The sequence below is a fragment of the Mirounga leonina genome, unplaced genomic scaffold (assembly GCF_011800145.1).
Source record: "Mirounga leonina isolate KUSES-001 unplaced genomic scaffold, KU_Mleo_1.0 Mir_179, whole genome shotgun sequence".
In the NCBI taxonomy this organism is placed as follows: Eukaryota; Metazoa; Chordata; class Mammalia; order Carnivora; family Phocidae; genus Mirounga; species Mirounga leonina.
The window spans coordinates 5,344,758-5,362,627 of NW_023270466.1; the positions used below are offsets into that span (position 1 = coordinate 5,344,758).

General features: G+C 43.5%; 1 protein-coding gene across 1 annotated transcript in view; it reads right to left on the minus strand.

The window, feature by feature from the left end:
- The window catches only part of FBP2 (fructose-bisphosphatase 2), a 30,459-nt gene extending 16,013 nt beyond the window's left edge, over positions 1–14,446 (minus strand). The window contains exons 1-3 of the mRNA XM_035024439.1: positions 14,167–14,446; positions 9,429–9,591; positions 7,280–7,372 (exon numbers count right to left, since the gene is read on the minus strand). Coding sequence (XP_034880330.1) covers positions 7,280–7,372; positions 9,429–9,591; positions 14,167–14,336 — 426 coding nt within the window. The 5' untranslated portion in view covers positions 14,337–14,446. The remainder of the gene's footprint in view (positions 1–7,279; positions 7,373–9,428; positions 9,592–14,166) is intronic.
- Between the last annotated feature and the right edge of the window lie 3,424 nt (positions 14,447–17,870).

Sequence of the window (17,870 nt, forward strand, 5' to 3'; positions counted from 1 at the left end):
GTGTCTGAGAATTGTTTGGTGCTATGTGGGGACCCCCCCTCACCCCCACATTGGAATTGGGTCCAGGAACCCTTCATGGCCTTCTTTCTAGCTCTCTAGCTGTGCCTTCTTATTTGCTTTTGCCACCTCCTATTCTTCCGACCCCTTAAGTGTAGGTGCTCCTCCTGGTTCCTCCCCGTTCTCGGGGTATCTAACCAGTGCAAAAGGGACTTTCTTAACTGCCTCCCTATCCAAAGTGGGTACTCTGAGTTGCTGTGAGACAAACAAATTTAATGAGGGCTAGGATAGATGCCTGACACAACCTGGCCCAATCAGAGTCTGCTCCAGAAATCCAGACACACGCAAATACACACGCAAGTTTATACATGTGCCTATATATACATGCAGATATACTTTTTCAGGAGCAGGGTGGGCAGGCTATTGCATAGGCATTCCCAAATTTAATCGAACCCTTACTTAAAATTTAGATTTTTCCTGAAATTTTTTAACTTTTGTTTTAAAATAATGATAGATTCACAGGAAATTGCATAGATAGTACAGAAACTCCATGTACCTTTCACCCAATTTCCCTCAGTAGTTACATTGCATATATTTTACTATAGTACAATATCAAAACCAGGAAACTGACATCAGTATTAAGTCTGTGTGTCACTCTGTGCCATTTTATCACATGTGTAGACACCGCATAAGGACACAGAGCTATCCCATCAGGCAGAGAAATCTCCCTCTTGCTACTCCTTTATGGTCATATCCATCCTCCTTCCCCACCCAGCCATCCCTAACCCTTGGCAACCACTGATCTTTCTCCAGCTGTACAAGTATGTTTTTTTTTTAAAGACTTTATTTATTTATTTGAGACAGAATGAGAGAGGGAGAGAGAGCACATGAGAGGGGGGAGGGTCAGAGGGAGAAGCAGGCTCCCCGCTGAGTAGGGAGCCCAATGCGGGACTCAATCCAGGGACTCCAGGATCATGACCTGAGCCGAAGGCAGTCGCTTAACCAACTGAGCCACCCAGGCGCCCCTGTTGTTTTTTTTTAAGATTTGTTTATTTATTATTAGAGAGAGAGTTCATGGGGGAAGGGGGAGGGGGAGGGACAGAGGGAGAGAATCTTTCAAGCAGACTCCCTGCTGAGCATGAGCCAGATGTGGGAGTCGATCCCACAACCCATGAAATCACTACCTGAGCCAAAACCAAAAACCGGATGCTCAACAGACTGAGCCACCCAGTCGCCCCTGTACAAGTATGTCTTTTAGAGAAGGTTACATAAATGGGATCATACATTTTGTGAACTTTTGAAATTATCTTTTTTCACTGAGCATGATACCCTTGAGACCCCTTGAAGTTGTTATGTGCATGGATAGTTTATTCCATTTTATTGCTGAGTGGTTCCTCATGGTATAGATGTGTCACTGTTCAACCATTCACCTATTATAGGACGTTTGGGTATTTCCAGTTGTGGGCTATTACAAATAAAGTGTCACGACCAATCACATGCAGGTTTTTGTGTGGACATAAGTCTTCATTTCTCTGGGATAAATGAAGAAACTGCCAAATTTTTCCCAAGTGGCTGTATCATTTTACATTTCCACTAACAACACATGAGGGACATGATTTCTCTGTATCCTTGCCAGCATTTGGTATTGTCACTATTTTGTATTTTAGGGGTTCTATTGGGTGTGTAGTGATGTCTCATCATGGTCTCACTTTGCATTTCCCTAATGGCTAGTGATGTTGAACATCTTTTTATGCGCTTATTTGCCAACAGACTCATTTTCACCTGTTTGGTGACATGTCTCTTCATGTCTCATGTTCTAATTGGATTGTTCAGAGTTTTTTACTATTGAGTTTTGAGAGTGCTTTTATGTTCTAGATAGGAGTCCTTTGTCAGACTGGTTTGCAAATATCTTCTCTCATTCTGTAGCTTGTGTGTTCATTCTCTTAACAGAGTGTGCTTTTTGAGGAATTGTTCCATTTCATCTAAGTTGTCAGATTTATGTGTGTACAGGTGTTTATAGTATTCCCTTATTTTTCTTTTGATGTCTCCTAATTTTTTTAAAATACCAAAACAACCCTGAGATGAACAATCTAGTGCACAAATATGTGTTTCTCTGATTATTCTCCCAAGAGAAATTTCAAACAATGAAATTATTGGGTAAAAGACTATTGATACATATTGAAAAGTTGCCCCTCAGAAAGATTACATTAACTTATAGCTTTACCATCAGTGATAAAAGCATTTGCTTTTTTTTTTTTTTTAGAGAGAGAGAAAGAGCACATGTGCATGCACAAGTGGGAGCGGAGTGGGGTGGGGGGAGGGGCAGAGGAAGAGGGAGAGAAAGAATCTTTAGCAAGCTCCGCACTCAGCGATCATGACCTGAGCCAAAATCAAGAGTCGGACACTTAACTGACTGGCCATCCAGGTGCCCGAAAGCATTTGCTTTAATTCAATCTGATGAATATAAAAGAGCACTATTTTTTCAACGTGGCCAATTTGATGGCTAAAAAAAATTACATTTCTTTTGTTTTAATTTCCATTTTTTTATAGTTAACAATGTAAACTTCATTGCCTTCTTGGCCAATTTTATTTCTTATTTTGTAAGTTGCCCGTTTCATGTCTTTGTGTATTTCTCTCTCAGGGTATTTATCTTCTTGTTGTTTATTTTAATACCTTTTTACATATGAGAGATAGTAATGCTTTATATGTGTTACATCTATTTTCCTTGAGTGCCATCTGCCTTTTAATTTTATTTACAGTGTCCTTTTCTTTTGCAGTGCAATTGTTTGGTAATTAAAATTATTCAGGCACCTGGGTGGCTCAGTAGGTTAAGCGTCTGCCTTTGGCTCAGGTCATGATCCCAGAGGCCTGGGATTGAGTCCCACATAGGGCTCCCTGCTCAGCAGGGAGCTTGCTTCTCCGTCTCCATCTGCCCCTCCCTCCTGCTCATGCACCCTCTCTCTCTCTCTCTCACTCAAATAAATAAAATCTTTAAAAATAAATAAATAAATAAAATTATTCATTACAGCCCATATTATTTTCTTCTCTGTCTTTATGGCTAGATAGAATTTCTCCTACATCAAGATAAGGCCAGACAAATGGTCTTCTATGTTTTATTTCTTCTATGTTTTATTTCTCCATGAAATTCATTAACCCATCTATAATTTATTTCAGTGCATGGAAAAAAGAAAGGATCGTTTTTTTTTTCTGATTTTGAGATTTTAAAGATCTACTTCACATTAGTCATCTCTATTGCTATGACACTCTTCTCAGAAAATCTCAGAGTAGTTTGCAAACGATTTAGTGTTATCTTTCTCCAGTCTTTTTATTTCTTCCTACCCCAATAAAACATCTAAATCTGTCATAGGTAAAGGAAGGGATGCATCCTATAGCCCCTTACCAGTAAAGTTAATGGCAATTGCAAAGGCTCACTGTGTTTGGTGGTAGAAGGCATGGAAAAGTAGACCATTTTTCTTTGTATTGAGGTACAACTTACTCATAGCAAAGCACACAAATCCAAATTGTACAGTTCAATGAGTTTTTACATACATGTAATATATACTTATGTAACTACCAAGATTAATTTACAGAACATTTCTTTAAAAAAAAAAGATTTTATTTATCCATTTGACAGAGAGCAAGAGAGAAAGCGAGAGAGCGCACAAGCAGGGGGAGCGGCAGGCAGAGGGAGAGGGAGAAGAAGTCTTCCCATGGAGCAGGGAGCCTGACACGGGGCCTGATCCCAGGACTCTGGAATCATGACACCCAACTGACTGAGCCACCCAGGCGCCCCATTACAGAACATTTCTAACAACCTACCAGACTCTTGTGCCCCTCCTCAATCACTATCACCTCCTCCAAAGGTAACGTCTACCCTGCCTTTTATCATGTGGACATCAAAAGGATAATCACCTTTGCCTGTTTTAGAACTTCATATAAATGAAATCACAAAGCATGTGTTCTTTTGTATCTAGCTTGTTTCACAACATTATGTCTTTGCAATTTTATCTGTTATTGCACATAGCAGTTTTCTGTTCTTTTTCATTGCTATGTAGTTTTCTGTTGTATGAATACACCACAATTTATTCATCTATTCTAATGTTGATACACACTTGGACTTTGTTTTCCAATCAGGAGCTATTATGAATCATTTGTCACATGTCTTTGGACAGACACGAGCACTCACTTATCTTGGGTGCGTACCAGGAGTGGATTTGTCGGACCATAATGTATGACTCTCTGTTTATCATCAGCAGGTGCCATCTCAACTTTCCAAAGTGTTTGTGTTATTTTTTACTCCCACTAACAACGTACAATTCCCAGTTTCTTCATCAACACTTGGTATACACTTTTCATTTTAGCCATTCTCCTGGGGTGAATGATGTCTCGTTGTTTTAATGTTCATTTCTCTGAGGACCAATGATTGAGCATCTCTCTTGTGCTTATTATTAACCAGTTGTGGAAAAAAAATCTCTTTAGTGAAGTGCCTGTTTGAGTCTTTGCCCATCCCTTTGATTAGATTGATGGTATTTTTTTTATTCATTTGTAGAAGTTCTTATTCTGTATAGGAGTCCCTCATTGTAAATATGTATTGAAAATCTTTTCTTCCAGTCTGTAGTTACCTTTTCACTCTCTTAATTTTGTCTTCTGATAAGCAAAAGTTGTTAATTTTAATGAACTACAGTTCATTAGCCCTTTCTTTCATGGTTATTGCTTTCAATCTCTTGTTTAAGAAATATTTACCTATCCCAAAGGCATGATGATATTCTCCTGTGGTTTTTTTTCTAGCAACATATTGGTAGTTGCCAGGGGCAGGGGTAGAAGGGTGAGGGGCAAATGGGTGAAGGTGGCCAAAAGGTACAAACTTCCAGTTATTAGATGAATAAGTTGTAAGGATGTAATGTACAGCATGGTGACTATAGTTAAGAGTACGGATTGTATATTTGAAAGTGGCTATGAGAGTAGATCGTAAAAGTTCTCATGACCGGAAAAAATATATATATTTGTTTAACTACGTGAGGTGATAGATGTTAACTTACTATGGTGATCATCTCACAGTGTATATATATGCATACACATATACATATGTACATACATATCTTAAATCATTATGTTGTTCACCTATTCTAATCCAGTGCCATATGTCAACTATATCTCAATAAAACTGGAGGCGGGTGAGAAGCTATTAAGAAATGCGATTGGTGGAGCTGGAGAGCCAATTTGAGCCTCTGACCGGCCATGTCCTGACTGCTGATTTTAGTCAAGTCACTTCTCCGATCTTCAATGTGTTCACCAGTAAGAAAGCGACAGCAGAATGTGCACCTGGCTCCTGGGCTGAGACGAGGACTAACCCAGGAGCACGGTGCTTGCAGCTGGGCAGAACGTGCCCGACTCACGCTCAGCATGGGTGTCTTTTTCCAGAATCTCATAAAGATCACACCATCTGTCCCTTTATTTTTATCTCTACGCTGTACCTCAAAAGGAGAAGCAAAGCTCCTTTATTCACCTAGCTCATTTTTGCTTGACCTCAAAACATCTTAATCTTTCACTCTCTCAAATACCAGAGAAAGTGTCTGGTCATTCTCGCCTGCTCCCTCTGCAGAAGTCTCCTTTTCTCTCTTTGCAAGGAAAAAAAGAGAAGCACCAACTGGGAAAGCAAAATTCTCAGAGGTTCCCTCCCGTCCAGGGTGGCTTGGCTTCCATTTGGTTCTCCAAAACAGGAGTCACAGAGCCCGCTCCTCCTCCTTGATGTTTGCCTCAGAAAGAAGCTTAGACTAATTCACATATCCTGCTAAGGTTAGTTTTCTGCTGAAAATAAAATTCTGGGCTCTTTCTTTGGACAACCGTCAGCTAGGCAGAAATATCTTGCATATCAACATCTATGGACAGCACATTAGGTGAATGGGACAGAGCCAATCCTGCCCCCCCCCCCCCCAACGTTTATCATCTAAGAGCACTAAGGAAAACACTCAGACAAAGTTAATTACATGCACATTACAGAATTAGTGCCAAATCATAGTGTAGAAAGTCAGTGATGCCTGGGACTTGTTTGATCACTGGTTTAGTGGACAGAATGTGTACTGAGCCAGAGGCATGGGTATGGGCCTCTGCAACCAGCCTGGAGGGCAGATTACCTAACTGAGCAATCCTTAAACCCATCCAGCACCCTTGGTCTCCCTTCTGCCTGAAAGCCCCCAGGGCAGAGGCCCAGCCATCCTGACTGGAGTGAGGACTGATCCTCAAATGAGATCTAATGTGGATTATGTGGTTTGACATGAAGTCTCAGGTGATCCTGGATGGTCACAAACCAACCCACAAAACCCTCTGTTGTTGGGTTTGTGGGGTAGGTGAAATGCCCCAAAGAGACCCTAATCCCCAGAATCTGTGACTGTGCTGCATTATGTGTCACAAGGGACTTTGCAGATGTAATTAGGGTTACCAATTTAAAATAGAGAGATCATCACGGATTATCCAGATGTGCCCAATCTAATCAAATGAGCCCTTGAAATCAGAGAACTTCTGTGGCTAAGGGCAGGGGAGATGAAGCAAAGTGGGGATATCAGAGAGATTAGAAGTCTGAGCAAGACTTGGCCTGCCTTTGCTGTCTTTAAGGACATAGGAGTCACAAGCCACAGAATGTAGGAAGCTTCTAGAAGCTGAAAACGGCCCCAGCATCAGCCAGCCAAAAAACAAACAAACAAACAAAACAAGGGCCTCCAACCCACAAGAGAATGGAACTGAACTCTGCCAACCACCTAAGTGAGCCTGGGAGCTAATTTCCCCCCCCCCATATCCTCTCAGGAGGAGGCCAGGCTGGCTGACACCCAGATTTTGGCCTTGTGAGACCCAAGCAGAGAACCCAGCCATGCCTGTCAGACTTCCAACCTACACAATGGTAGATAATAAGTGGGCATTGCTTTAAGCCTCTAAACATGTAGCCAATTGTTACAGCAGCAATAGAAAATGAATACAGTAAGATCTGAGAAACAGAGGAGTCCTCAAATGCCACCAGGAACCTAATACCACGTCTGATATTTGTGTCACATCTTCAAAACCAGGCTCCATCGGTCCTCTGACGTTACCTTCCCACCCAGCTGATAAAGAAGGCAATCGGAAAAGTAACACATCAGTTCTTCCAGTGAGGATCCCGAGACCGAGTGAGTTATGGTTTGCCTACAGTGCTGTGTCTGGTTAGTAGGAGGACAGAGACTAGAACTCCAAACTCGAACCTTCCAGAAACTACCAGAGGGAAGAGGCATTAAAGATCAGACTGTCTACTCACCTTTCTATAGATAGCAAAGATGGTTCCAATGGAGGCCAGGCAGTCGATGTTAGAAGATCCATCCAGTGGGTCAAAGCAGACTATATACTTCCCCTAAATGCACAGAGAGAAGAACCACCTGATTGGCCCCCTTTCAGACAACACACTCTGTGTGAATGGCTGTACATGGCAGGTAACACTACATCAAGAAGTGATTTAGAGCAAAGGGCTATCCTTATCAAAAAATGCAATAACCAAGGAGAGCAAAGTATATCAGCATCTGTGAATCCTGAGCTCAGAGCCAACCTGCCCATAGACTGATGAGTTGATGCCCACATGGGGTGATCCAGGTCCCATCTACCTCCGCACCTCCTCTGGCTCTGCCCTCCCCTCCTGTGTGGGCCCACTGGGGACTCAGAGCTGCCAAGGGTGTGAGAGGAAACCAGGTCTGAAATTGGCACCCGGCCCAGAAGGGGTGGAGAAGCTGAAGATGAACCCAGGCTAGCTCTATCCATATCCACGGTAGGGTCAGTTATAGATTTACTCATGATTCTTTCTGAACCTCTCTGCAGACAGGCTTTCCTCCTTTTAGAGCATTTTTGCCAAAAGACTTTGGAAAATCTCAGAACAATGTCCCAGAGCCTCTGGATCTCTCTTATTAAGAGGGCTAGTATGCATAAGTAGTCTGGGGAATAAAAATACTGTCCTAGGTTTTGCTGCATCCAACCCACCTGTCCTATGCGAAGACCAGAAGACAGAGTGGGGGGAGCGGATATTTCTAGCCCACCCACACTGCTGTCACAGGCTGCTCCAGCTGCCATTGCATAGAAAGATATCACCAGATACTTTTTACAGGCCTCCTAGGTGCAAGGTTCCGGGAGAGCTTTAGTGATAGGGAAAGGAGTCTCCAGGCTAATTAAACGCAGATAATATAACATCAGGTAAGATGGGAGTCATTTCTCCCACCACTAAAATTACTTTTCCCTGACTTTCTGGTGAGTAATGCCCTAGCTTAAGCTGACCTTTATTTCTTTTGTATTCCTTGCTCAATGGGGGTGAGGGTGGGCTAAAAAGTGGGATAATCCATAAATTTGGAAATTCCCCATTCTCCCTGTAGATAATTCAACTGAGCCCATCTATTCATGCACGCATGCATTCAACAGATATCTGTTGAGCATCTAGCATATGCTGGAAAATGTTCAAGGAGCTGTCATGGAAGTAGGCATGGAATATTCAAGAACTAGCACCAAGACTTGTATAACACAGGCCAACTGGGAAAGACAATGATGGATTACATTGGAGAGATGATTGGGGGCATATCAGTGGGAACTAAATGTTGAAAATAATCAGTGTAATGTAGTTTAAATTGTGTGAGACAATGAGAGTAAAGTGCTTTGCACAGTCCCTGGTATACAGCAGGTGCTTAATAAATCTGGCTTTACCTCTTCCATCCTCTCAGCTAATTATGAAGAAATGGTCTCCAACACCCAGTGTATAAAACAAGGGCCAGTCCCAGTGTTTATTTTGCATCATAGCTGAACATAGGTTGAATTTTTGGCCACCAGCAAACCCCTGTCTTTAATGAACTGCTCGTGAAACCAGAATGACTACAGACCCTCCCCGGCCATGCCCTGCACTGACCACGTTTACCACTGTATTAAGCCAAGAGCACACGGTTTTTATGGTTTCTTTTCTGTATGAGTCTAACAGTTTGTCAGGCACGAAGAAATCTCTGCTGAAACCAGAGCCCCCTTGGAGAACTGTGTATTGGGGAGACGGGGCATAGAAGTGGGGATGGGAAGAGTACGGTCCTGCTCTTCCAAGGAACTCTACCTCTTATTGGACTTGATTTCGAAACCACAAAAAAAATGCAGCACTTGCTCCCGGCACATGAAGTGAAAACCCATGAACCCCACCGGGCACTGAGGCATTTTCAGTAAGTTACTGATTTATTTCCTGAATGAATCACCCCCCTGTTATGGAAATTTTTTGCACTAGACACGTAAGACTTCTCGCTAAAAAAGTATGCAATTCGTTTTTTTCAGAAAACAGAACTTAAGGAAACAAAGAAAATCCCGGAAATAAAGAAAAAGCAAGGCAAAGATTCTTCCCAACTCAGTAGTACCATCTGCTGGTGAAGAGGGTAATTGCATTCCGATCCCGCACTCACCCTCTTCTCCTTGTTGGTGATAATCGCGTCTTTATTCTCCTCCGAAACCAGGACGCAGGTGCTGTAGGAGGACTGGAGCATGTTGATCACCAGGGAATTGGATAACACGTCCAGTTTCTTCACCTCATCCCCGGTCACGTTCACGCTTCCCGCAATTCCGTACCTAAGAAGAGGAAAGTCAATGAAATCACTAAGGGAATCCAATCTCCAGCAAAGAAGCCCAGACGCTAAGACACCACCATTGTATCCCGCCAATCCTCTCATGGCTGCAGAGTCTCCAAATTATACAGACAACGTATAACATGTCTTACAGCGGGGATTCTCAACCTTGCTTCCTTTACATCTCGGGGATATTGTCATATTCCCTTATTCACCCAGAATTCAATCTTAATAGGGGCGCCTGGGTGGCTCAGTCGTTAAGCGTCTGCCTTCGGCTCAGGTCATGGTCCCAGGGTCCTGGGATCGAGCCCTGCATTGGGCTCCCTGCTCCGCGGGAAGCCTGCTTCCCCCTCTCCCACTCCCCCTGCTTGTGTTCCCTCTCTCGCTGTGTCTCTCCCTGTCAAATAAATAAATAAAATCTTAAAAAAAAAAAAAAAGAATTCAATCTTAATAAAACACAAATCTGCATTCAGCAGTGGGAGGTGAAGGGAAAGACACATCGCCATCATTACTGACTCCAACAAGTAAAGGCCCATGGCTTTCCAGCACTGAAATCTCAAGTATCTCTTGATTACCCTCAAATAGTGGCCTGGTGAGCTGAATGAAAAATCACTCTGTGGTAGCTTTGCATTCCTTAAGAAGGAAACTCGGGGTCACAATTAACTAATTTAATTTTGTTCTTCACTACCATTTCAAGCAATGTAAGAAAAATTCTATCTAGCTTTATGTTTTGGAACACGGAGTTCTCCCAGCTTCCACCCTCATGGGCAGGATCCTTCTAAAATGCCAACCAGATCACTCTGGTCTCACCCAGAGTTCCCAGGTTCCCCACAGTGGGTTTAAGGCCCAGCCAAGGAAACTCTGTCCCACTCACCTCGCTCAGCCAGTCTCGCCTCCAGAATCCACCAGGCACACCCTTGCCTTACAGGTACCCCCGAGTTTGTCACTCTACTCCCACACTTTCCCCCAAGAGTGGCATGGCTATTACCCCACTCAAGCCTTTTTCATCTCAACAGCTACAAAGGTCCTGTGGCCACCGGCACCCAGCAAGCTGCTCCTCTCCTTTTCACCTTCACTCATTGTGTTTCCCCCACAGGAATGCTGTCTGCCAACCATCAGCTTCTCCCTACTCTCCCTCCTGATCCCTTCTGGAAGCTTCCGTGGTCCCACAACAGACCCGGCACATCCCCTGTCGTCCCTCCCACAGCAGTTCACGATCTGTTCATGCAAATACCTTTCCTGCTGGATTGTCTCCTCAGTGAAGGCTAGAACACTGGCCTACTACTGTGCTGGTTTCCATAGTGCTCAAGGAAGTAGTAGATGCTCAATACATGTTCACTGAATTATGAAGAAGGCAAGGCAGGAAAGTAATTTCCCTACTTCTCCCTTATTTAATGCCATTTATTTGTTGAAGGAATCCTCAGGTGGTTCTAACAGGTAGCCAGGGTTGAGAACCACTGATCTACCCTAAGCAGGGGACAACTCACTTCCCACCCTCTTCCTTGACTGACAGCCTTCCTCCAGGTGCCCTCTACCCTTAACCCCCATCAACACCCCTCCTTCCAGAAAGAATGGAAGCTCATTCATAATGAGATCTAATTGTCTGACAACTGCTTCAAGTTAGGTCATGGATGCAAGAGAGCTTTATAACCCACAGGAAAACATCTTTTACCATTTTAACTAATCTAAAAGCTTTACTGACAATTTTTAAATGGGATATTGTACCACTGACAGTAGAAAACCATGAAGATGTTTCCAGAAGAAGCACTCTAGCTTTCCCTTCTTCCTACAACAATGAGCGGACAAAAAAGAAGAAAAAACATGAAAATTTCTGATCCCTTTTGCACTCATTAAGTTTGCGCCTAAAAATGTCTTCCCAGAAAAAGGAAGCAAAAGAATGAGGGGCTTGAGGTCCCCTGGATGGGAAGGGGCAGGAGTATGTGGAAGTCCCATTTTCTTTTTTTTTTTTTTAAAGATTTTATTTATTTATTTGACAGAGAGAGAGATAGCGAGAGCAGGAACACAGCAGGGGGAGTGGGAGAGGGAGAAGCAGGCTTCCCGCCGAGCAGGGAGCCCGATGTGGGGCTCGATCCCAGGACCCTGGGATCATGACCTGAGCCGAAGGCAGACGCTTAACGACTGAGCCACCCAGGCGCCCGTAGAAGTCCCACTTTCATGAGCAGAATTGCTCCAGGACCGAGAGTGACCTTCTAGTAATATGAGAAGCAATTCCAGGGTCCTGTTTATTATTCTCAGCATTTTGTTAGAAAGAAGGAATTTCCAGACAATGGGCTTCTCACACTGCCATTTTGGTGTTTCTTACTGAGGAGCCAGGGGAAGGATGTCATCTGAATTGGCAGGATGTGGGGCTCCTGCCAGCCTGAGGACCTCGGCCTCTGAGAAAAAGGTGGAGTCTGACGTCTTGATTCAGTGGGCTGTACCTGCCGCCTAGGGGACAATCAGCAGCATGGACCAGCCCGCCCGCATATTTCCCCAGATCTGGGCTTGGAACCACTGTAATAAGGAGCATTTACTGAGCATTTCTTATGGATCTGGCACTGTTGAAATCTTCATCCTATGGATTCACTAAGCCTTACAACAACCCTATAAGTTAGGGGCTGTTAGCATCCCCTCCAGTTTACAAATGGGCAACTGAGGTCCTGACAAGAGTAGACAATCACATGGAAGGAAGAGCCAAGTTCAGTAAACACCCTATTATCCAATTCCTGAGTCTGCTTCATCTGGACACTCAACAGCCACAAAGTTAGAGTTCTGAAGCCGATTAGTACAACCCTACCACGGCAGCCGCTGCCTACCTAAGCATCCTGCACAGAGGAGGAACCCATTAAAGGGGCAGCTAATACTGAAATGGCAGCAAGCAGCGGAGAGGCCCAGAAAATGACTCTAAGCATAGCAGGGCACACATATAGGGACAGGCAAAGTCACTGTTTAGTGTCACTCAGTATGACCCATCACCTCATAGGAGCAGGACAGACGCAAATGGCTGCACCTCATATTCATGAAAGTTCTTAATCGTAGAGCTTGGCCATTATTGCTGAATGAGGTAATAATAAGCAGAGAAAGGAGATCATAATGCATCTTTTTTTTTTTTTTTAAGTAGGTTCCACCCCCAGTGTGGAGCCCGACACAGGGCTTGAACTCATGACCCTGAGATCGAGACCTGAGCTGAGATCAAGAGTCAGATGCGTAACCGACTGAGCCACCCAGGTACCCCATAACACTATCAAATTTTTTGTATTAAAAGTACTAAATTGTTAAGAATTAATATTTTAAATTATTAGATTTTGATATTTCTTTTTGTTATTTCATTTTTGGAGGAATAATAATAATGGGTCCCTTCAACTTTTGAGAAGACCGCCACTGGAATTGCTACTAAGAAAATGGAACCCCAGAGAAAGCCAGCTTCTTTTTACCGCAGACTTAACCTGGACACTAGGCTGTGTGAAAATTAATAAAGGGAAACCTCACTAAAATTGAGTCAGGAGGCCAGAAGGGGGAGCCCTCACACAGTGCCGCTGGATGTCATTCCAGAAGTGTTGTCAATTCCAAACCCCAATAGAAAAATCCTCCAGGAAATCATCAATTACAGGCCCCCACAGGGAAAGATGCACATCGCATCTCCTACAAGAAATGGCCTACCCCAGCAACTCAGCCAGTAAGAAATCATTATGGCCCTGAACTCTTGCTTTTGTTCAAAACAATAATTTTCAATTTCCTCCTCCGTAAAATAACCTTCTTCTCCTTTGTTAGACCAGCCTATGGTTTTTGACATAGCTTGCTTGTCCCAGATTGCAATTCTCTGCTATTCCCCAATAAACTCATTTTTGCTGATAAGATAAGCGACTTATTTTTTAAGGTCAGCAGCTGTGACAGTCAGCAGCTGTAGCATGAACTTGGCCTCGTTCTGTGCTTGGACAGAGTACAGAAGAGAACAAAGTGGAAGAACGCTCTGCATTCCCTCCTCCTAAACCCAGAACCTCCCCGCTTCCTGCACACCAAGTAGAAAAGAAGATAAAGAGTCACAGAGAAGAAACACAAAATTGTTTTTAAAGCAAAAGACTCCTTTCCAGAGTAAGACTGGAGCTTCAGGGCAGAAAGTTATTTTATAAATGATTCCTAGCTCCTAGCACGTTGTCAAAGTTCATGGCAAGAAAATGCTCGTATCTGCTAAAGAGCATGAAGCGAAATAAGTCTTCCTTGCTCTTTCCTTGGGCCACAAGATACAAGTCACCATAATTCAACCTATATTTTTAATGCAACAAGCCCCTGAGCTTATATTACATGGCCACTGGAAAAATTATATATTAAGAAAAGGAAAAAGAAAAATTTTATCTTTTTTTCTCCATACCATGTCTCCAAGTATTTTGTTCCTTTCTTGAAACAAGTCAAAAGCCCTTTATCAAGCAGAAACTTTTAAAAGCGCCTCCCCTCCAGGGCGCAGAGGCAAATAGCTCTTGACCCAGGCAGCTGGTCCAAGCACCTGCAGCTTTGCCCATGCCCCACCTGGGCCTCAATCCCTGTGTGTCTGAGCACCCACACCTGCTCCCCCCGGACTCACAGGTGGGCCAGGCCAGCCTTGCGCACAGCCGAGGATATGGCTTTGATGGCCGTCAGCATGGAGTTCAGTAGCTGTGTGAGCTCCCCGGTCCCTTTGGCCTGACGCCCCTTTTCCATAACATAGCGAGTGAGGGTGAGCATGTCCGTTTCGAAGGGGCTTCTGTCCGACATCGTGGCGGGTAACTTTTCAAATCCTTCTTTTCGCCCTGTTTATCTCTACAGGCTGTAGCTCCTTGGTATCAGAGCTGGTTCCTGCCGGCCCTGCCAGGACCTTTAAGGAAAAAGTGCCCTGACCCACGTGGTTAAGATAACTGGGCAAGCCCTCAAGGAAATCTCTCTGGCAGGCTGATTTGGTAGGCTGCCGAAGCACCATAAGCAAGCTGTAAATAGAATCGGGCAGCCCAGAAACACACACCTACTTTCTCTTGATGAACCTTTTCTTTTAAAGATCCTAGGAAGCAACCCTTTAGTAACTGGTGGGAGATGAGAAATCCAGCCACTAAAGAACCATCCATAAAACCCTCTCATTCAAGGACTCAAGATTCTTCGAATAGATCTACCGCAGAACCCAATTCCCCAGTGCCTATGGGAGGCAGACTGGCAGACAGCTTATCTGGGGTATAGGTCATGTAATAAGATAATGTCAATCCTGGGACCGCTTAGCCAGGGGGTCTTTCATAAATGTTTGAAACGGGTGCTTCTTATTTCCAAAAAGCATGTATGACTGAGTGGGTATCCATAATAGATAACTAAGTCTAGAAGAAGAAAATTATATTCCTAGCGCAGTGCCTCACATCAGGGTTGTTTTATCAATTCCTAATTCAAAAATACTACTTGCTTACTGAAAGGAAACACTAAGGAAATATACAAAGAAAAGTGAGGGGCCCCTGGGTGGCTCAGTCGGTTAAGCGTCTGCCTTCGGCTCAGGTCATGATCCCAGCGTCCTGGGATCAAGTCCCCCATGGGACTCCCTGCTCAGCAGGAAGTCTGCTTCTCCCTCTGCGCCTCCCCCTGCTTGTGCTCTCTCTCTCTCTCTCTCAAATAAATAAATAAAATCTTTAAAAATAAACAAGAAAGAAAAGTGAGAGTCCTCACCACCAGCCCAGCCCCCAACCTACTCTCTAGGACTAACTGAGCTGGTAGGGGCCTGCATAGGGTGGACCAAGAACCTTCTGCAGGGGCACACAGACCCAACACTGAGTCCCAAGCTAGTTGTCTGCTAGTTATCCTGGGAAAGTTTCTGAAGCCTCAGTTTCCTCTCTTATAAATGGGAAGAGCAGTAAAACATCTACCTTATAGAGTGGTTATCAGGATTAAAAGTGATAAGATGAGCCTGTCACATAGTAGGTGTTCAGTATCTCTCAACTATTATAGATATATATAACTATTTTTGATGTATATATTTTAGATGTATATTTAATTATTATGTGTACATATAGTTTAGATGTATATATAGCTATTGTTATAGTTTTTAGATGTATATGTAACTATTTTAGATGTATATATAACTATTTTTTTTAAAGATTTTATTTATTTTCACAGAGAGAGAGATCATAACAGGTTGAGTGGCAGAGGGAGAAGGGGAAGCAGACTTCCCGCTGAGCAGGGAGCCCGATGCGGGGCTCGATCCCAGGACCCTGGGACCATGACCTGAGCTGAAGGCAGACGCTTAACCAACTGAGCCACCAGGTGCCCCAGATGTATATATAACTATTATGTGTACATATATAATTCCATTTTGCAAAATAGAGGAATATACACATGGCTCTGCAATAGGATTTTTTTCTTCTGACAGTTATTTCAATCAGAATGTGTTTAGCTGCAAGTGAGAGAAAACTCAGATGATTTAGATATGCAGGGGCTTGTTTTTCTCGTATTTTCTCATGAGTTCGCTAGGAGGTGGCTGCTGGCATTTATTTGGCTATTCAAAGGTTCCATTAGGGGCCCCTCTGTCTCTTCTGTTATCCTTGGTCAGCTGGCTTCTGCCTCCCAGCTAAGACCTCTCAACAGCACAAAAAAGGCAACCACCATTCTGAATGTCTAGCCCACATTGAAGACCCAAAGGGGGAGAAGGGAGCTCCAATCACATTAGTTCCCTTTTATTAGAAAAGAAATATTTCCCCAGAACACACACACACACACACCAGTGGACTTCTTCCTACATAGCTTTGGCCAGATTTGTGTGATATGAGGACCCCTTGCTACAAAGGTTGGGCACTGGTATCCATGGGTCAACCAATCTCATGTGGCTGCCACAGCAAAACACCTTGGAAATATACATCCATGTCAGTACACAGAGATGCATTGCATTCCAATGTGCGGACTGTTCGATGATTTTGGGAATGTTCGCTCTTGAAACAATGCTTCAACAAGCTTCCATAACTTTGTGCACGTGTTTGTGTGAGCCTTCGGTAAGATACCTCTGTGGAGGGGCACGTGCTCTGTCAGAACACTTTCATTTTGATATCACCAGGATCTAGACCAGAAAGCCCTCTTTCTTTTCTGAGAGCTGCAGGGGATGGTAAGAACCGTAGAGGGAGCCTTCTACGTGACCTTGCCGTGTCATGTTGCTATTAACGAATAACTAAGTTTTGTCTTTCCAGTGGGAGATAAACAATGATTCTTCTGACATAATTATCAGAAGAGCCGTGGCTGGATGTTAGGAGTTCTGGGCCAGTAAGTGAATACAAGAGAAGAGAGTGTCCTGGTTCTTGGTTTCCAGGTTTCCTTTGAAGTACAACATTGTCATCAAAGGATTTCCCACATGATGGTGCAAAACAATGCCAGTTCAGTGGGCCTTCACATCTTCCCTAGAGAAATGATTATGTCCATTCACAAACACCCTTTCATGAATATTTATAGCAGCTCTATTTATCATATCAGAGACTGCAAACCCAAATGCTCTCCAGTGAATGAATAAACAAACTAGGGAAGATCCATAAAACGGACTAATATTCAGCAATAAAAAGGAACAAATTGGTTGCATGCAGCCCTGGGACGAATCTCAAAGACATTGTACTAAGTGAAAGAAGCCAGTCTCAAAGACTATATATGGTATGATCCCATTTATATTTTGAAAAAACGAAATTAAATATAAAGAGAACAATTCCATGGTTGCCAGGGCCTAGGGGGGTGGGGGGGTCAGGACAGGGGAGGGTTTTTTTGCCTGATGGGACTGTTCTGTATCCTAATGATGGTGACGGCAATTTGAATCTATATGTGTGTTAAACTCAAATAATTATATTTTTTAAAAAATTCATTTTACTGTAGGACAAAATACAGAATGGATCATGGACAGTCTGCAAACTGTACCAGTCCATGACAAAGTTAGTAGAAAAATTGAAAGTATTTAGAAATTTCTATTGCAATTGTCCTATGTTATGTTTGCTCTGTCTATATTAAAATGTGATTTAGGGGCTCCTGGGTGGCTCAGTTGGTTAAGCGACTGCCTCCGGCTCAGGTCATGATCCTGGAGTCCCTGGATCGAGTCCCGCATCAGGCTTCCTGCTCGGCAGGGAGCCTGCTTCTCCCTCTGACCCTCCCCCCTCTCACGTACTCTCTCTCTCTCTCTCTCATTCTGTCTCAAATAAATAAAATCTTTTAAAAAAAATGTGATTTAAATCTAGCAATAAGGGGCGCCTGGGTGGCTCAGTCGTTAAGTGTCTGCCTTCGGCTCAGGTCATGATCTCAGGGTCCTGGGATCGA